Source organism: Hyla sarda, unplaced genomic scaffold (assembly GCF_029499605.1).
Source record: "Hyla sarda isolate aHylSar1 unplaced genomic scaffold, aHylSar1.hap1 scaffold_427, whole genome shotgun sequence".
NCBI lineage: Eukaryota > Metazoa > Chordata > Amphibia > Anura > Hylidae > Hyla > Hyla sarda.
In genome coordinates, this window is record NW_026610442.1 from 87,131 (window position 1) to 110,075 (window position 22,945).

At 48.3% G+C, this 22,945-nt stretch overlaps 1 protein-coding gene across 1 annotated transcript in view; it reads right to left on the bottom strand.

The window, feature by feature from the left end:
- The window catches only part of LOC130334011 (uncharacterized), a 29,232-nt gene extending 15,384 nt beyond the window's left edge, over window positions 1-13,848 (bottom strand). The window contains exons 1-2 of the mRNA XM_056553885.1: window positions 13,806-13,848; window positions 10,251-10,403 (exon numbers count right to left, since the gene is read on the bottom strand). Coding sequence (XP_056409860.1) covers window positions 10,251-10,361 — 111 coding nt within the window. The 5' untranslated portion in view covers window positions 10,362-10,403; window positions 13,806-13,848. The remainder of the gene's footprint in view (window positions 1-10,250; window positions 10,404-13,805) is intronic.
- Between the last annotated feature and the right edge of the window lie 9,097 nt (window positions 13,849-22,945).

Genomic DNA, 22,945 nt, shown 5'->3' on the forward strand with positions numbered 1-22,945 from the left:
ACAGTGTATGTATAATGGAGGTATGATTGCTGTACAGTGTATGTATAATGGAGGTATGATTGCTGTACAGTGTATGTATAATGAATGTATGATTTCTGTACAGTGTATGTATAATGGAGGTATGATTGCTGTACAGTGTATGTATAATGGAGGTATGATTGCTGTACAGTGTATGTATAATGAATATATGATTGCTGTACAGTGTATGTATAATGGATATATGATTGCTGTACAGTGTATGTATACTGAATGTATGATTGCTGTACAGTGTATGTATAATGGATGTATGATTGCTGTACAGTGTATGTATAATGGAGCCTCCAATCTAAAAAAAAAAGCTTCCAATCCCCAAAAAAGTTTTAATAAAGTTTTTCATTTTGTTTGTATTGATATTTATATGAGTGTAGGTCTGTTTATGTATGTGTGCATGCAAGCAAGAGGGGCTGAAACGTCGCACTGTTTGACATGTGGAATAAATAGTTATTTTTTGGATATTTGGAGTGCCGCACCATTTTTGAAGTTATCAATTGGCTGTGATCGAGCCTGAGGAGCTGGCACCCGCCTACTGTGGTAAAGTAGTGCTGCATTTTTTTCGACATTTATATATATATATGCAATAGACTGTGCACGCCTATGCGTACACTCCTCTACACCCCTCTGTCACCCATGTACACTCCTCTACACCCCTCTGTCACCCATGTCACCCATGTACACTCCTCTACACCCCTCTGTCACCCATGTACACTCCTCTATACCCCTCTGTCACCCATGTACACCCATCTGTCACCCATGTACACTCCTCTACACCCCTCTGTCACCCATGTACACCCATCTGTCACTCATGTACACTCCTCTAAACCCCTCTGTACACTCCTCTACAGGCTGAAGGTTTATATAAAAAAGATGGCTCCGGGGGGGCGGGGGCTCGGGCCCCTTACTGGTGAACTAGCTGTACCCCCTGATAGCCATGAGAGCTGCTAGTGACCTACTGCTGCTAGGGGGGGCACAAGGGGGGCCAATCATGATATAGGGGGGGCCGTGGCCCCCTCTGCCCCCCCCCTAGAGACGCCACTGAGAAGACCTGCTGTTACTACTTTGTAAGAGAGGGCACTTTGGTTTTCTTTTATTGCAATTTAAGTTGTTAGTTAATGAAAAATAATAAATATTGTTTTATATATAACTACAGTTAAGGGGAATGTGTTATCAGTTATTCTGCCTAAACATCGGGCAGCATAAAACTGGTGCAGACATCACGATCCCAGGACACCAGGAAAAACACTGAGACACTCGGTCATTCAGAGTCATCTTAGATTGAAAATCCTGCTGAAACCCCGGAAATGAGTCCCTGGGGCTGGTCCCAGCGGGGCGGGTGACGCATCTCTCCCTATGCCAATGGTCTCCAAACTGTGGACCTCCAGCTGTTGCTTAACTAAAACTCCCAGCAAAACTACAACTACCAGCATGCCCAGACCATTTTTGGAACAACTAGCAGTCCACAGTTTGTAGCCCTAGTCCCTATACAGTTACATTCCTGGCTTCTGCACTACTACTGGAATTGTGTTCCTGGTATCTGGCACTTCCGGGTCAGGTGACGTCATATAACTAGCCATCCAATCAGAGGCTGAGGCTGGACATTGCTTCGGCCCATAACTGAATGAGCAGCTGTGTAAAGTCACCTAACCCAGAAGCGCTGACACTGGGAACTGAATTTCGTGATTCTGGCGGTAGCGCAAGAGCAAGGAAGAGAGGGTTTTTTTATACTGTCTTCCCCAAGTGTTAATACCACATTTCTGCCACAACATAGCTTTCTTATGGAGGCCTGGCAAATCAAATGTCAGGCTTCCCTGTCCCTTCCCTGCTGCCGGCGGCTGCCACAATGACACAATGCTGTGGGGCTGGTATGATCATTTTTTCAGGGTTGGTTTTTAGCCCCAGTTCTGCCCTGGGTGGAGAGAGATATATCTAGCTAAGGCTGCATTCACACCACAATTGTTACAAACCGGATCTGGCTGGGAGATGTGAAAACCAGGCGCTCCCGTATCTCAGCCGGACCCGGACCACATCTCGTTTGAAGGAGCCGACCGGAGTCAGATAATGACTCCAGTCGGCTCAGTTTTGCCCCGTATCCAGATTTGTGACCGTACTTAAAACTGTAGTATACCACGGTTTTAAGTCTGGTCACAAAACCGGATATGGGGCAAAAATAAGCCGACCGGAGTCACTATTTGACTCCGGTCGGCTCATTCAAATGAGATGAGATGGGGGCCAGGTCCGGCTGAGATACGGGAGTGCCTGGTTTTCACATATCCCTATCGGATCCGGTCCCGTATGTAACAATCGTGGGGTGAATACAGCCTAATGTGGAATGGAGGTAGAAGTGGGAAGAAGCCTGCCTACCTACCTAATATATTAAGGCTGAACATTTACTTAGCTAAGAAGGGGAGAGGGAAGGGGGGCACCTTTGTAGTGTTGGTATCTATCTGTATATGATCACTGTATGGAGTTAACCTTGGTCTTTGCCTAGTGGATTTTTTTCAGTAGCAGTGCGGGGATATTAGTCATTCTGCGGTGATACTGGTCATGATGTGGCGATATTACTTGTCCCTTGTATAGTGATATTGATAATTTCAATGTCAGTTCACAGGATTTGGTCAGTAACAGTATGACGGTAATATGTATGGGCATAATATTCCTCCTTGTATACTGGTAATATTGGTTTCAGTATACAGGATTTGGCTAGTAACAGTATGATGGTAATATGTATGGGGATAATATTCCTCCTTGTATACTGGTATTATTGGTAATATTACTCTCAACATACAGGATTTGGTCAGTAACAGTATCATGGTAATATGTATGGTGATAATTTTTCTCCTTGTATACTGGCATTATTGTTAATATTGCTATCAATATACCGGATTTTCACATATAGCCTTTTTAAAACATTGCTGCCATTTTTCATTATAAGCAGGGCCGGTGTTATGGCGGGGCAAACCAGGCAATTGCCTAGGGCCCCCATCCCCCAGGGGTCCTGCCGTCTGCTCAGTAGGGGGGGGGGGGGGGGGGGGCAACTGTTTTAAAGTGGCCGCAGCGTTGGCTTCTTGTTAAAGATTAGCAGGGGGGCAACTTTAAAACAGTGATCAGCTCCGGGCCCCGTGCCCGCAGGGGGGCCCCGTCACATTCGGGACATCCCTGTGTCCCGAAAAATCTTTTCAGGCCACAAGGATGCCCCGTTTACTTCATAGCGGCACCGCGTTAACTTTAAAAACGCTGGGGCCGTTGGGAGGAAGCGCACGCAGTGACGGCACTGACGTCACGTGCGTGCGCCCATAGCAACAGTACAGCAGAGCGCAGCTGTGAGGAGGACGTGCGGGTATGGTAAGTGACCTGCGGTCATCTTCAGTGTTCCGACCGCTGCTCCCGGGATGGCCCATAGGCCATAGCAGTAGATCGTGACCGGGATGGCCCATAGGCCATAGCAGTAGATCGTGATCCAGGAGCGGTGGTCGGAATACTCAAGTGGGGCAGTAAACAGGCATACAGCCTCCAGCCATACATTGTATATGGCTGAAGGCTGTATGTCTGTAGGGGAACATTAGTTGCACTATAATTCCACCACATTTGGTGCAGTATAGTTCCCCCACATTAAGTGCAGTCACTTAATGTGGGGATCTATACTGCACCAAATGTGGTGGAATTATAGTGCACCTAATGTGGGGGAACTATACTGAACCTAATGTGGGGAATTATACTGCACCTAATGTGGGGGAACTATACTGCACCTAATGTGGGGAATTATACTGCACCTAATGTGAGGGAACTATACTGCACCTAATGTGGGGGAACTATACTGCACCTAATGTGGGGGAACTACTGTATACTGCACCTAATGTGGGGAAACTACTGTATACTGCACCTAATGTGGAGGGACTACTGTATACTGCACCTAATGTGGGAGACTATACTGCACCTAATGTGGGGAACTATACTGCACCTAATGTGGGGAACTATACTGCCAACCTAATGTGGGGGAACTATACTGCCAACCTAATGTGGGGGAACTATACTGCACCTAATGTGAGGGAACTATACTGCACCTAATGTGGGGGAACTATACTGCACCTAATGTGGGGGAACTATACTGCACCTAATGTGGGGGAACTACACTGCACCTAATGTGGGGGAACTACACTGCACCTAATGTGGGGGAACTACACTGCACCTAATGTGGGGGAACTACACTGCACCTAATGTGGGGGAACTACACTGCACCTAATGTGGGGGAACTACACTGCACCTAATGTGGGGGAACTACACTGCACCTAATGTGGGGGAACTACACTGCACCTAATGTGGGGGAACTACACTGCACCTAATGTGGGGGAACTACACTGCACCTAATGTGGGGGAACTACACTGCACCTAATGTGGGGGAACTACACTGCACCTAATGTGGGGGAACTACACTGCACCTAATGTGGGGGAACTACACTGCACCTAATGTGGGGGAACTACACTGCACCTAATGTGGGGGAACTACACTGCACCTAATGTGGGGGAACTACACTGCACCTAATGTGGGGGAACTACACTGCACCTAATGTGGGGGAACTACACTGCACCTAATGTGGGGGAACTACACTGCACCTAATGTGGGGGAACTACACTGCACCTAATGTGGGGGAACTACACTGCACCTAATGTGGGGGAACTACACTGCACCTAATGTGGGGGAACTACACTGCACCTAATGTGGGGGAACTACACTGCACCTAATGTGGGGGAACTACACTGCACCTAATGTGGGGGAACTACACTGCACCTAATGTGGGGGAACTACACTGCACCTAATGTGGGGGAACTACACTGCACCTAATGTGGGGGAACTACACTGCACCTAATGTGGGGGAACTACACTGCACCTAATGTGGGGGAACTACACTGCACCTAATGTGGGGGAACTACACTGCACCTAATGTGGGGGAACTACACTGCACCTAATGTGGGGGAACTACACTGCACCTAATGTGGGGGAACTACACTGCACCTAATGTGGGGGAACTACACTGCACCTAATGTGGGGGAACTACACTGCACCTAATGTGGGGGAACTACACTGCACCTAATGTGGGGGAACTACACTGCACCTAATGTGGGGGAACTACACTGCACCTAATGTGGGGGAACTACACTGCACCTAATGTGGGGGAACTACACTGCACCTAATGTGGGGGAACTACACTGCACCTAATGTGGGGGAACTACACTGCACCTAATGTGGGGGAACTACACTGCACCTAATGTGGGGGAACTACACTGCACCTAATGTGGGGGAACTACACTGCACCTAATGTGGGGGAACTACACTGCACCTAATGTGGGGGAACTACACTGCACCTAATGTGGGGGAACTATACTGTACCTAATGTGGGGAACTATACTGCACCTAATGTGGGGGAACTACTGTATACTGCACCTAATGTGGGGGAACTACTGTATACTGCACCTAATGTGGTGAACTACTGTATACTGCACCTAATGGGGGGAATTATACTGCACCTAATGCGGGGGAATTACTGTATACTGCACCTAATGTGGGGGAACTACTGTATACTGCACCTAATGTGGGGGAACTACTGTATACTGCACCTAATGTGGGGAATTATACTGCACCTAATGTGGGGGAACTACTGTATACTGCACCTAATGTGGGGGAACTTCTGTATACTGCACCTAATGTGGGGAACTACTGTATACTGCACCTAATGTGGGGGGACTACTGTATACTGCACCTAATGTGGGGGGACTACTGTATACTGCACCTAATGTGGGGGGATTACTGTATACTGCACCTAATGTGGGGGGATTACTGTATACTGCACCTAATGTGGGGGGACTACTGTATACTGCACCTAATGTGGGGAACTACTGTATACTGCACCTAATGTGGGGAACTACTGAATACTGCACCTAATTTGGGGGGACTACTGTATACTGCACCTAATGTGGGGGGACTACTGTATACTGCACCTAATGTGGGGGGATTACTGTATACTGCACCTAATGTGGGGGGATTACTGTATACTGCACCTAATGTGGGGGGACTACTGTATACTGCACCTAATGTGGGGAACTACTGTATACTGCACCTAATGTGGGGAACTACTGTATACTGCACCTAATGTGGAGGGACTATACTGCACCTAATGTGGGGAACTATTTTGCACCTAATGTGGGGAACTATACTGCCAACCTAATGTGGGGGAACTATACTGCCAACCTAATGTGGGGGAACTATACTGCCAACCTAATGTGGGGGAACTACACTGCACCTAATGTGGGGGAACTACACTGCACCTAATGTGGGGGAACTATACTGCACCTAATGTGGGGAACTATACTGCACCTAATGTGGGGGAACTATACTGCACCTAATGTGGGGAACTATACTGCACCTAATGTGGGGGAACTACACTGCACCTAATGTGGGGGAACTACTGTATACTGCACCTAATGTGGGAGAACTACTGTATACTGCACCTAATGTGGGGAACTACTGTATACTGCACCTAATGGGGGGAATTATACTGCACCTAATGCGGGGGAACTACTGTATACTGCAACTAATGTGGGGGAACTACTGTATACTGCACCTAATGTGGGGGAACTACTGTATACTGCACCTAATGTGGGGAATTATACTGCACCTCATGTGGGGGAACTACTGTATACTGCACCTAATGTGGGGAATTATACTGCACCTAATGTGGGGAACTATACTGACAACCTAATGTGGGGGAACTATACTGCCAACCTAATGTGGGGGAACTATACTGCCAACCTAATGTGGGGGAACTATACTGCACCTAATGTGGAGAACTATACTGCACCTAATGTGGAGAACTATACTGCACCTAATGTGGAGAGCTATACTGCACCTAATGTGGAGAGCTATACTGCACCTAATGTGGAGAGCTATACTGCTCCTAATGTGGGGGACTATACTGCACCAATGTGTGGGACTATACTGCACCTAATGTGGGGAACTATACTGCACCTAATGTGGGGGACTATCAGGGCCGTTTGAAGGAATTTGGGGGCCCCAAGCAAAATGGACATGGAGGCCCCCCCCTCCATAGTAACGCCGACCCTTGAATTCTGGGAGCGCAACGTGAGCGAACGTCAATACAACGCACATTAGGTGCAGCAGTGTTCCCCCTACATTAGGTGCAGCAGAGATCCCCCACATTAGGTAGGCAGTCTTCCCCCCACATTAGGTAGGCAGTGTTCCCCCCACATTAGGTGCAGCAGTGTTCCCTACCCATACCCGCTGTCCAGACCCCCCCCCCTCCCGGGCCATTTTTTTGGTGGGGGTTTATGTGGGGGAACTACACTGCACCTAATGTGGGGGAACTACACTGCACCTAATGTGGGGGAACTACACTGCACCTAATGTGGGGGAACTACACTGCACCTAATGTGGGGGAACTACACTGCACCTAATGTGGGGGAACTACACTGCACCTAATGTGGGGGAACTACACTGCACCTAATGTGGGGGAACTACACTGCACCTAATGTGGGGGAACTACACTGCACCTAATGTGGGGGAACTACACTGCACCTAATGTGGGGGAACTACACTGCACCTAATGTGGGGGAACTACACTGCACCTAATGTGGGGGAACTACACTGCACCTAATGTGGGGGAACTACACTGCACCTAATGTGGGGGAACTACACTGCACCTAATGTGGGGGAACTACACTGCACCTAATGTGGGGGAACTACACTGCACCTAATGTGGGGGAACTACACTGCACCTAATGTGGGGGAACTACACTGCACCTAATGTGGGGGAACTACACTGCACCTAATGTGGGGGAACTACACTGCACCTAATGTGGGGGAACTACACTGCACCTAATGTGGGGGAACTACACTGCACCTAATGTGGGGGAACTACACTGCACCTAATGTGGGGGAACTACACTGCACCTAATGTGGGGGAACTACACTGCACCTAATGTGGGGGAACTACACTGCACCTAATGTGGGGGAACTATACTGTACCTAATGTGGGGAACTATACTGCACCTAATGTGGGGGAACTACTGTATACTGCACCTAATGTGGGGGAACTACTGTATACTGCACCTAATGTGGTGAACTACTGTATACTGCACCTAATGGGGGGAATTATACTGCACCTAATGCGGGGGAATTACTGTATACTGCACCTAATGTGGGGGAACTACTGTATACTGCACCTAATGTGGGGGAACTACTGTATACTGCACCTAATGTGGGGAATTATACTGCACCTAATGTGGGGGAACTACTGTATACTGCACCTAATGTGGGGGAACTTCTGTATACTGCACCTAATGTGGGGAACTACTGTATACTGCACCTAATGTGGGGGGACTACTGTATACTGCACCTAATGTGGGGGGACTACTGTATACTGCACCTAATGTGGGGGGATTACTGTATACTGCACCTAATGTGGGGGGATTACTGTATACTGCACCTAATGTGGGGGGACTACTGTATACTGCACCTAATGTGGGGAACTACTGTATACTGCACCTAATGTGGGGAACTACTGAATACTGCACCTAATTTGGGGGGACTACTGTATACTGCACCTAATGTGGGGGGACTACTGTATACTGCACCTAATGTGGGGGGATTACTGTATACTGCACCTAATGTGGGGGGATTACTGTATACTGCACCTAATGTGGGGGGACTACTGTATACTGCACCTAATGTGGGGAACTACTGTATACTGCACCTAATGTGGGGAACTACTGTATACTGCACCTAATGTGGAGGGACTATACTGCACCTAATGTGGGGAACTATTTTGCACCTAATGTGGGGAACTATACTGCCAACCTAATGTGGGGGAACTATACTGCCAACCTAATGTGGGGGAACTATACTGCCAACCTAATGTGGGGGAACTACACTGCACCTAATGTGGGGGAACTACACTGCACCTAATGTGGGGGAACTATACTGCACCTAATGTGGGGAACTATACTGCACCTAATGTGGGGGAACTATACTGCACCTAATGTGGGGAACTATACTGCACCTAATGTGGGGGAACTACACTGCACCTAATGTGGGGGAACTACTGTATACTGCACCTAATGTGGGAGAACTACTGTATACTGCACCTAATGTGGGGAACTACTGTATACTGCACCTAATGGGGGGAATTATACTGCACCTAATGCGGGGGAACTACTGTATACTGCAACTAATGTGGGGGAACTACTGTATACTGCACCTAATGTGGGGGAACTACTGTATACTGCACCTAATGTGGGGAATTATACTGCACCTCATGTGGGGGAACTACTGTATACTGCACCTAATGTGGGGAATTATACTGCACCTAATGTGGGGAACTATACTGACAACCTAATGTGGGGGAACTATACTGCCAACCTAATGTGGGGGAACTATACTGCCAACCTAATGTGGGGGAACTATACTGCACCTAATGTGGAGAACTATACTGCACCTAATGTGGAGAACTATACTGCACCTAATGTGGAGAGCTATACTGCACCTAATGTGGAGAGCTATACTGCACCTAATGTGGAGAGCTATACTGCTCCTAATGTGGGGGACTATACTGCACCAATGTGTGGGACTATACTGCACCTAATGTGGGGAACTATACTGCACCTAATGTGGGGGACTATCAGGGCCGTTTGAAGGAATTTGGGGGCCCCAAGCAAAATGGACATGGAGGCCCCCCCCTCCATAGTAACGCCGACCCTTGAATTCTGGGAGCGCAACGTGAGCGAACGTCAATACAACGCACATTAGGTGCAGCAGTGTTCCCCCTACATTAGGTGCAGCAGAGATCCCCCACATTAGGTAGGCAGTCTTCCCCCCACATTAGGTAGGCAGTGTTCCCCCCACATTAGGTGCAGCAGTGTTCCCTACCCATACCCGCTGTCCAGACCCCCCCCCCTCCCGGGCCATTTTTTTGGTGGGGGTTTGACTGCTGAGACCCCCACCGATCACCTCGGTTAAAATGGTTCTCCAGCTGTTGGAAAGCTAAAACTCCCATCATTCTGGAGAGCCTCTGGCAATGGGAGTTGTAGTTTTGTAACAGCTGAAGAGCCACAGATTGGACACAGTTTTACCCATCATCACTGCAGAACTTACATGTGACTACAGCTCTGATGGGACAGTCAGGAGAATACACAATGATAGTGACCTGAGTGACGTCTTCTGACTTGAGTGATATCTTCTCTGTTATCTTTTCTTCTTCATCTGGTCCAGAGACCAGGTCTTCCTCCAGCTCCATCTTCTCTGCAGAGTCTGACATCCAGGCATCATTGGCTCCTCACTGTCAGCAGATCCTCATCCTCTGCATGAAGACAGTAATCATTATAACCTTGCCAGAAAGTGTACTCTAAATAATATACTGCCCCACACTGTACCCTGAAGATAATGCTGCCTCACACTGTACCTTGAATATAATGCTTCCACACACTGTACCCTGAATATAATGCTGCCTCACACTGTACCCTGACTATAATGCTGCCACACACTGTACCCTGACTATAATTCTGCCACACACTGTACCCTGAATATAATGCTGCCACACACTGTACCCTGAATATAATGCTGCTCCACACTGTATCCACTGAATATAATGCTTCCACACACTGTACCCTGAAAATAATACTGCCACACACTGTACCCTGAAAATAATACTGCCACACACTGTACCCTGAAAATAATACTGCCACACACTGTACCCTGAAAATAATACTGCCACACACTGTACCCTGAATATAATGCTTCCACACACTGTACCCCTGAATATAATACTGCCACACACTGTACCCCTGAATATAATGCTGCCACACACTGTACCCTGAATATAATGCTGCTCCACACTGCATCCACTGAATACAATACTGCCACACATGCATACACATCATATATACATATACCTCTCCTCATTATTACTATAACTCCCCCCCCCCCCACCTCTCCTCATCACTATTATAACCGGGGGGGGGGGGGATGAGGAGAGGTGCAGGGGGGGGGCACCTCTCATGACCCCCATAACACCCCCCTGCATCTCTCATGACCCCCATAACACCCCTCCTGCATCTCTCATGACCCCCCATAACACCCCCCTGCATCTCTCATGACCCCCATAACACCCCACTGCATCTCTCATGATCCCCATAACACTCCCCTGCATCTCTCATGACCCCCATAACACCCCCTGCATCTCTCATGACCCCCATAACACCCCCCTGCATCTCTCATGACCCCCATAACACCCCCTGCATCTCTCATGACCCCCATAACACCCCCCTGCATCTCTCATGATCCCCATAACACCCCCTGCATCTCTCATGACCCCCATAACACCCCCTGCATCTCTCATGACCCCCATAACACCCCCTGCATCTCTCATGACCCCCATAACACCCCCCTGCATCTCTCATGAACCCCATAACACCCCCCTGCATCTCTCATGACCCCCATAACACCCCCTGCATCTCTCATGACCCCCATAACACCCCCTGCATCTCTCATGACCCCCATAACACCCCCTGCATCTCTCATGACCCCCATAACACTCCCTATATCTATCATGACCCCCATAACACCCCTCCTGCATCTCTCATGACCCCCATAACACCCCCCTGCATCTCTCATGACCCCCATAACACCCCCTGCATCTCTCATGATCCCCATAACACCCCTCCTGCATCTCTCATGAACCCCATAACACCCCTCCTGCATCTCTCATGACCCCCATAACACCCCTCCTGCATCTCTCATGACCCCCATAACACCCCTTCTGCATCTCTCATGACCCCCATAACACCCCTCCTGCATCTCTCATGACCCCCATAACACCCCCTGCATCTCTCATGACCCCCATAACACCCCCTGCATCTCTCATGACCCCCATAACACTCCACTGCATCTCTCATGATCCCCATAACACCCCCCTGCATCTCTCATGACCCCCATAACACCCCCCTGCATCTCTCATGACCCCCATAACACCCCCCTGCATCTCTCATGACCCCCATAACACCCCCTGCATCTCTCACGATCCCCATAACACCCCTCCTGCATCTCTCATGACCCCCATAACACCCCTCCTGCATCTCTCATGACCCCCATAACACCCCCTGCATCTCTCATGACCCCCATAACACCCCTCCTGCATCTCTCATGACCCCCATAACACCCCTCCTGCATCTCTCATGACCCCCATAACACCCCCTGCATCTCTCATGACCCCCATAACACCCCCCCTTCATCTCTCATGACCCCATAACACCCTCCTGCATCTCTCACGATCCCCATAACACCCCTCCTGCATCTCTCATGACCCCCATAACACCCCCTGCATCTCTCACGATCCCAATAACACCCCCTTGCATCTCTCACGATCCCCATAACACCTCTCCTGCATCTCTCATGACCCCCATAACACCCCGCCTGCATCTCTCATGACCCCCATAACACCCCTCCTGCATCTCTCATGACCCCCATAACACTCCACTGCATCTCTCATGATCCCCATAACACCCCCCTGCATCTCTCATGACCCCCATAACACCCCCCTGCATCTCTCATGACCCCCATAACACCCCACTGCATCTCTCATGACCCCCATAACACCTCTCCTGCATCTCATGACCCCCATAACACCCCCCTGCATCTCTCATGATCCCCATAACACCCCCCTGCATCTCTCATGATCCCCATAACACCCCCCTGCATCTCTCATGACCCCCATAACACCCCCCTGCATCTCTCATGACCCCCATAACACCCCTCCTGCATCTCTCATGACCCCCATAACACCCCTCCTGCATCTCTCATGACCCCCATAACACCCCTCCTGCATCTCTCACGATCCCCATAACACCCCTCCTGCATCTCTCATGACCCCCATAACACCCTCCTGCATCTCTCATGACCCCCATAACACCCCTCCTGCATCTCTCACGATCCCCATAACACCCCTCCTGCATCTCTCATGACCCCCATAACACCCTCCTGCATCTCTCATGACCCCCATAACACCCCTCCTGCATCTCTCACGATCCCCATAACACTCCCCTGCATCTCTCATGACCCCCATAACACCCCCTGCATCTCTCATGACCCCCATAACACCCCTCCTGCATCTCTCATGACCCCCATAACACCCCTCCTGCATCTCTCATGACCCCCATAACACTCCCTATATCTATCATGACCCCCATAACACCCCTCCTGCATCTCTCATGACCCCCATAACACCACCCCTGCATCTCTCATGACCCCCATAACACCCCACTGCATCTCTCATGACCCCATAACACCCCTCCTGCATCTCTCATGACCCCCATAACACCCCCCCTGCATCTCTCATGATCCCCATAACACCCCCCTGCATCTCTCATGACCCCCATAACACCCCTCCTGCATCTCTCATGACCCCCATAACACTCCCTATATCTATCATGACCCCCATAACACCTCCTGCATCTCTCATGACCCCATAACACCCCTCCTGCATCTCTCATGACCCCCATAACACCCCTCCTGCATCTCTCATGATCCCCATAACACCCCCCTGCATCTCTCATGACCCCCATAACACCCCTCCTGCATCTCTCATGACCCCCATGACACCCCCCCCCCCCCCCACACACACACACACACACAAACACCTCTCATCACCATTGCAGTCCCCTGACAACCATACAATCCCCCGGGCCCCCCGCGCCAGTTTACTTACCCTGCCGGGGATCGTTGCAGAGGCGGGAGTCTGCTGCTGCTCCTGTCACTGCACGGAGGATGCTGGAGGTTCCCGCGGGGACGCAAGCAGGGACAGGTCAGGTGATTGGCGTAGACGTGCGTGCCTGCGCGGGGCACGTGACGTCTCTACTCCAATCATCCCCTGACCTGTCCGGTGCCGGCCCTGCTTTGTTTCTTAAGGGGCCCGCGCCCCTCAAAAATGTAATTTTGGTGAAATGTGCGGGCCCCCCGAAGTGTCCCGTCGCTACAGGACGGGCAAGCACCGGCTCTGCTCGGGGCCCCCCAGCCAGCTCGGGGCCCCAAGCAATTGCTTGGTTTGCCGGTCCGGTAGCGACGGGCCTGGGGACTATACTGCACCAATGTGTGGGACTATACTGCACCTAATGTGGGGAACTATACTGCACCTAATGTGGGGGAACTATACTGCACCTAATGTGGGGGAACTATACTGCACCTAATGTGGGGGAACTATACTGCACCTAATGTGGGGAGAACTATACTGCACCTAATGTGGGGAGAACTATACTGCACCTAATGTGGAGGGAACTATACTGCACCTAATGTGGGGAACTATACTGCACCTAATGTGGGGAACTATACTGCACCTAATGTGGGGAGAACTATACTGCACCTAATGTGGGGGAACTATACTGCACCTAATGTGGGGGAACTATACTGCACCTAATGTGGGGAGAACTATACTGCACCTAATGTGGGGAGAACTATACTGCACCTAATGTGGGGAGAACTATACTGCACCTAATGTGGAGGGAACTATACTGCACCTAATGTGGAGGGAACTATACTGCACCTAATGTGGGGAACTATACTGCACCTAATGTGGGGAACTATACTGCACCTAATGTGGGGGAACTATACTGCACCTAATGTGGGGGAACTATACTGCACCTAATGTGGAGGGAACTATACTGCACCTAATGTGGGGGAACTATACTGCACCTAATGTGGAGGGAACTATACTGCACCTAATGTGGGGAACTATACTGCACCAATGTGGGGAGAACTATACTGCACCTAATGTGGGGGATCTATACTGCACCTAATGTGGGGAACTATACTGCACCTAATGTGGGGGACTATACTGCACCTAATGTGGGGAGAACTATACTGCACCTAATGTGGAGGGAACTATACTGCACCTAATGTGGGGAACTATACTGCACCAATGTGTGGGACTATACTGCACCTAATGTGGGGAACTATACTGCACCAATGTGGGGAGAACTATACTGCACCTAATGTGGGGGATCTATACTGCACCTAATGTGGGGGAACTATACTGCACCTAATGTGGGGAGAACTATACTGCACCTAATGTGGAGGGAACTATACTGCACCTAATGTGGGGAGAACTATACTGCACCTAATGTGGGGAACTATACTGCACCTAATGTGGGGGAACTATACTGCACCTAATGTGGGGAGAACTATACTGCACCTAATGTGGGGAGAACTATACTGCACCAATGTGTGGGACTACACTGCACCTAATGTGGGGGAACTATACTGCACCTAATGTGGGGAGAACTATACTGCACCTAATGTGGGGAGAACTATACTGCACCTAATGTGGAGGGAACTATACTGCACCTAATATGGGGAGAACTATACTGCACCTAATGTGGGGGAACTATACTGCACCTAATGTGAGGAACTATACTGCACCTAATGTGGGGGAACTATACTGCACCTAATGAGGGGGGGATTATATACTGCACCTAATGTGGGGGAACTATACTGCCAACCTAATGTGGGGAGCTATACTGCACCTAATGTGGAGGGAACTGTACTGCACCTAATGTGGAGAGCTATACTGTACCTAATGTGGGGAACTATACTGCACCTAATGTGGGGGCACTATACTGCACCTAATGAGGGGGGGGGACTATATACTGCACCTAATGTGGGGGAACTATACTGTCAACCTAATGTGGGGAGCTATACTGTACCTAATGAGGGGGGGGGGGGAGGACTATATATTGCACCTAATGTGGGGGAACTATACTGCCAACCTAATGTGGGGATCTATACTGCACCTAATGTGGAGGGAACTGTACTGCACCTAATGTGGAGAGCTATACTGCAACTAATGTGGAGAACTATACTGCACCTAATGTGGAGAACTATACTGCACCTAATGTGGGGAGAACTATACTGCACCTAATGTGGGGAGAACTATACTGCACCTAATGTGGGGAGAACTATACTGCACCTAATGTGGGGAGAACTATACTGCACCTAATGTGGGGGACTATACTGCACCTAATGTGGGGAGAACTATACTGCACCTAATGTGGGGGAACTATACTGTACCTAATATGGGGAGAACTATACTGCACCTGAAGTGGGGGAACTATACAGCCAACCTAATGTGGGGGAACTATACTGCACCTAATGTGGGGGACTGTACTGCACCCAATGTGGGGGACTATACTGCACCTAATGTGGGGAGAACTATACTGCACCTAATGTGAAGAGCTATACTGCACCTAATGTGGGGGAACTATACTGCACCTAATGTGGGGAACTACACTGCACCTAATGTGGGGGAACTATACTGCACCTAATGAGGGGGGACTATATACTGCACCTAATGTGGGGGAACTATACTGCCAACCTAATGTGGGGAGCTATACTGCACCTAATGTGGAGGGAACTGTACTGCACCTAATGTGGAGAGCTATACTGTACCTAATGTGGTGAACTATACTGCATCTAATGTGCGGGAACTATACTGCACCTAATGAGGGGGGGGGGGTGGGGATTATATACTGCACCTAATGTGGGGGAACTATAATGCCAGCCTAATGTGGAGAGCTATACTGCACCTAATGTGCAGGGAACTGTACTGCACCTAATGTGGAGAGCTATACTGTACCTAATGTGGGGAACTATACTGCACCTAATGTGGGGGCACTATACTGCACCTAATGAGGGGGGGGGACTATATACTGCACCTAATGTGGGGGAACTATACTGTCAACCTAATGTGGGGAGCTATACTGTACCTAATGAGGGGGGGGGGGAGGACTATATATTGCACCTAATGTGGGGGAACTATACTACCAACCTAATGTGGGGATCTATACTGCACCTAATGTGGAGGGAACTGTACTGCACCTAATGTGGAGAGCTATACTGCAACTAATGTGGAGAACTATACTGCACCTAATGTGGAGAACTATACTGCACCTAATGTGGGGAGAACTATACTGCACCTAATGTGGGGAGAACTATACTGCACCTAATGTGGGGAGAACTATACTGCACCTAATGTGGGGAGAACTATACTGCACCTAATGTGGGGGACTATACTGCACCTAATGTGGGGAGAACTATACTGCACCTAATGTGGGGGAACTATACTGTACCTAATATGGGGAGAACTATACTGCACCTGAAGTGGGGGAACTATACAGCCAACCTAATGTGGGGGAACTATACTGCACCTAATGTGGGGGACTGTACTGCACCCAATGTGGGGGACTATACTGCACCTAATGTGGGGAGAACTATACTGCAACTAATGTGAAGAGCTATACTGCACCTAATGTGGGGGAACTATACTGCACCTAATGTGGGGAACTATACTGCACCTAATGTGGGGAACTACACTGCACCTAATGTGGGGGAACTATACTGCACCTAATGAGGGGGGACTATATACTGCACCTAATGTGGGGGAACTATACTGCCAACCTAATGTGGGGAGCTATACTGCACCTAATGTGGAGGGAACTGTACTGCACCTAATGTGGAGAGCTATACTGTACCTAATGTGGTGAACTATACTGCATCTAATGTGCGGGAACTATACTGCACCTAAAGAGGGGGGGGGGGATTATATACTGCACCTAATGTGGGGGAACTATAATGCCAGCCTAATGTGGAGAGCTATACTGCACCTAATGTGCAGGGAACTGTACTGCACCTAATGTGGAGAGCTATACTGCACCTAATGTGGAGAGCTATACTGCACCTAGTGTGGGGAGAACTATACTGCACCTAATGTGGGGAGAACTATACTGCACCTAATGTGGGGAGAACTATACTGCACCTAATGTGGGGAGAACTATACTGCACCTAATGTGGGGAGAACTATACTGCACCTAATGTGGGGAGAACTATACTGCACCTAATGTGGGGAGAACTATACTGCACCTAATGTGGGGAGAACTATACTGCACCTAATGTGGGGGAACTATACTGTATCTAATGTGGGGAGAACTATACTGCACGTGAAGTGGGGGAACTATACTGCACCTAATGTGGGGAGAACTATACTGCACCTAATGTGGGGAACTATACTGCACTTAATGTGGGGAACTATACTGCACCTAATGTGGAGAGCTATACTGCACCTAATGTGGAGAGCTATACTGCACCTAATGTGGGGAGAACTATACTGCACCTAATGTGGGGGAACTATACTGCACCTAATGTGGGGAGAACTATACTGCACCTAATGTGGGGAGAACTATACTGCACCTAATGTGGGGAGAACTATACTGCACCTAATGTGGCGGACTATACTGCACCTAATGTGGGGGAACTATACTGTACCTAATGTGGTTAGAACTATACTGCACCTAAAGTGGGGGAACTATACAGCACCTGAAGTGGGGGAACTATACTGCACCTTATGTGGGGGACTATACTGCACCTAATGTGGGGGACTATACTGCACCTAATGTGGGGGACTATACTGCACCTAATGTGGGGGACTATACTGCACCTAATGTGGGGGAACTATACTGTACCTAATGTGGGGAGAACTATACTGCACCTGAAGTGGGGGAACTATACTGCACCTAATGTGGGGAGAACTATACTGCACCTAATGAGGGGGACTATACTGCACCTAATGTGGGGGAACTATACTGCACACCTAATGTGGGGGAGCTATACTCTTTACCTAATGTGGGGGGAACTATACAAAAATATAAAATTGTACTATTTTGATCCCTATAACTCTTATTTTTCTGTATATGGGGATGTGAGGGTCATTTTTTGCGCTGTGATTTGTAGTTTTTATCGGTACCATTTTTGTTTTGATGGGACTTTTCAATAGCTTTTTAGATATTTTTTTTATAGTATTTGAAGTGACCAAAATTGTTCAAATCTAGTTAGTGCACTACTATGACTTTTGGGGCCCCACTTTTGATTTTGCCTAAGGCCACGCTAAGCCTAAAACCGGCCCTGATTATAAGGGAGTGTTGTGCCATTTTACTTTTTGAATTTGTGGTGGACTATGATCAGGTCTTGGTCGCTGACACCACTTTATTGAAAAATTTGGCAAAGTACTGGTGTATTCCTTCTGTGATATATATATATATATGTATAGCCACGCAAAGTGATCGCCTGTGCTCGGTGGCTGTTTGCCGGCACAATGACACAATGCTGTGGGGCTGGTATACAGTAATTTCCAGGGCTGGATTTCATCCCCAGTCCGGCCCTGTCCCAAGGATAGGGGATAAGTTTCAGATTGCGGGGGTCCGACCGCTGGGGGGCCCCGTGATCTCCTGTACGGGGCCCTGGCTCGCTGGCCAGATAGCGCAGGTTGACCGCCAGATGAAGGGGCAGCCGACACGCCCCCTCAAAAAAAGCGCTATAGCAGAGCCAGAAATTGCCAAAGGCAGCGCTGCATCAGTCCCCCAAAAAATGTGAGTTCCTGGATTTAAATATCTATATTCAGGATGGCTGTTCGCATACTGCCAACTATTTTAAGGAGGTGAATGCAAACAGATACCTCGACTTTAACAGTTGCCATCTTAAATAATGGAAGAAGAACATTCCATTCGGTCAAATGAAAAGAATCCGAAGGAATTGTTCTTCCACACAAAAATACCTACAACAACTAGAGAACCTGGAGGATCGTTTTAAACAAAAAGGGTATCCCAAACCCCTTATACAAGGAGCACGCCAGAGAGTGGACGAATTAGAACAAAGTGCTTGCTTGAAAAATAATAAACAGGGTAATGCAGAGGGGGGTTATAATGATGAATTTGATTCTGTTTTTCTAACTAGGTATTACACTTCACACACCAATATTTTTTTATAATTTTTTTTTATTTTTTTTTTGTATAGGTAATATCACCAGCTCATATTATTGTGTCATGATTACTGGCACCATATGTAGTCCCCCAGTTATTCTTCTTTAGATGTTTTCCGTGTCCTGTGCAGTATCTCTCCCAGAAGTCCACTTGATGGCCCCCGTGGTGGTCTACACCCCGAAGTCATCAATTTTTACTCTAAGAGAGAGTGTGCAGCTGTTTCTGGAGACGGTCAACAATAACCTCTGCATGGTGGAATAATAGGTCACGATGTTTATCAGGATCAGTAGAAGCATCACCCACTCGATGATTATGATGGGGATTTCACGGATCTCGTCCCAGTCTTCATCATTATGGAATAATTCCTTTAATGTTTCATATCCAAAATAGAAAACTACACAGACAAAAGTCAGGCCACAGCAGGTGCATCTACTATGGTGGATGACTTTTTTTGCTCCTGGTAATTTATACATCTGGATGGACTGCCCAAGGTAGTATAAGGCTTCACATGTAATGGAAATTATCGTGCTGACAAAGTGTATCCTGGGATATTCTTCGGGGGACAATACATGCATAACAGCTGTGGAAAAACAGGAGGCCCACACAATGGCCAGCAGGATCCTCTGGATCAGGACCTGATGACCCCTGAACTCTTCAGTATGCATAACCATATACTTATAAATAAGAAAGGTTAGTACCAAAGTGCCAATGGACGTCCCTATAAATCCAATTCTGAATAATATGCTTTCGGGAAAGACATTTCCCACGTCACTGTGAAGGAAAAGAAACCAATGTTATTATGGATATTTCCTCACTCCCAACCCATGAAATAAGAATCATTTGCTTGTTTATCTTACCTGATGCTCATCAGTGGCGAGGCTGCATGGCCGAGGACGACCGTCATGATGTAGCTGGTGGCAAGCCAGGCCGCACACCAAAACGCCAACAGGAGGGGGACGAACCCCAGTCCTTTTAGCTCCATTTCAGACAAGTAGAAAAAGAAGACGCTAATCTCACTATTCTCACTAATCGCACTGGAACAGACTGAAGGCTCGGGCGGCTGTCAGTGGGATGTCAGGCCTCCAGCTGTCTATGACATCACATGTGACATGTCAGAATGACTGCTTGTTTCTTTGAGCTGCCATGATTTAGTATCTGCTATAGACAGAACCTGATGTTTTTACTATGGACCTTACAGACCTCAGAACCCAAGTAATTAGTGCAGGGGCTCCATTTTGATCATCTCATATTTCACATTATTTGAGTTCCAGGGCTCAGATACATTTGCACCCTCTATAGCAGTGGTCTTCAAGCTGTGAACCCCCAACCGCTGCAGAACCACAACTCCCAGCATGCCCAGACAGCAACTTTGCATAAGGAAATAGTCTAATTAAACTTTTCTTATATATAGAATCCCTGAAATCTCCAATCTCTCCTTTTATTGCTTTATGATCTGTGTTACTTATTTGTAAAAAACAATGTTTGTGATTGTCTTCCCCCCACACACTTATGGGCTATCTCTTCAAACGACTTTATTTGACCTAAAGCGTATAATTGATTTACATAAATAAGCCCCTTTTCATCCAAAAGAGTGAATCTTTAATTTTAAGGAACTCTTTAAGTGCTTTATTCGACCATAATGAAGTAAAGTCAAAACTCCATGTGATTTAAAAAATAAATTTAAGTTCCCCCCATACTTAATTATCTAGATATGCATGGGTGTAGTGAGTATCCCAGCTTCCAAAATCTCAAAAATATCCTTCATTTTTCAGAGGCTTTTTCAAAAATGAAAGAAGCGATCTGATTGGTTGCTATGGGCAACTCAGAAACTTTTCCTCTGGGCAGGTTTTGATAAATCTCCCTCTATGGGGGAGATTCATCAAGACCAGTGTAGAGGAAGAGTTGTGCAGTTGCCCATAGCAACCAGATTGCTTCTTTCATTTTTCACAATGCCTTTGCAAAATGAAAGAAGCGATCTGATTGGTTGCTATGGGCAACTCAGCATATTTTCCTGGAAAAGTTTCTGAGTTGCCCATAGCAACCAATCAGATTACTTCCTTCATTTTTCAGAGACTTTTTCAAAAATGAAAGAAGCGATCTGATTGGTTGCTATGGGCAACTCAGCAGCTTTCCCCATAGACCACAATGGGCCTACTGGTTTCAATGGGCAAAAAATCAGAGTTAATGCACTAGACACAGTTCTCTATACCATTAACCCCTTCCCGACCTATGACATACCTGTACGTCATGGGTGGCAAGGTGTTCCCGACCCATGACATACAGGTACGTCATGAACATTTTTGCCGCTACTCGCGGCATCCCGCAGCGCCCGGTAAGATGGTGGCTATCACTGATAGCCAGCCATCTTACCATGCGACCACGGGGGGTTTCATCCTCCACCCCCCCCCCCCCCAGCGATCGCTGCTATCAGCTGGTCAACTCTGACTAGCTAATAGCAGCGTTTCGCTATCAGAATATTTAGCAGCGCGGTGTGTAAGTCCCGATCACGGGGATCGGGACACACACCGCTCTGCTAAGTGTCCCTTACCCATCCCCCGGCATCACTTACCCGACCATGCGGTGTCCCGAGTGGTCCCGTTGCGAGCGACGTCCTCCAGGCGGTCCCGGCGGCGCTGCGTCCCGGAGGTGAGTTTCCGGCAGCAGTGCGGCATCTTCATTGGCAGCAGTGAGATCGCCGTAAAGCGATCTCACTGCTGCCTCTGGGAGTTTCAAAACGGCAACTCCCAGCATGCCCAGACAGCCTTTGGCTTTCTGGGCATGCTGGGAGTTGTAGTTTTGTAACATCTGGAGGTCCACAGTTTGGAGACCACTGTATAATGGTCTCCAATCTGTGCTGTTCCAGATGTTGCAAAACTACAACTCCCAGCATGCTCAGTCTGTTCAGGCATGCTGGGAGTTGTAGTTCTCTAACATCTGGAAGAGCATAGATTGGAGACCATTATACAGTGGTCTCCAAACTGTGGACCTCCAGATATTGCAAAACTACAACTCCCAGCATGCCCAGACTGCCCAAGCATGCTGGAAG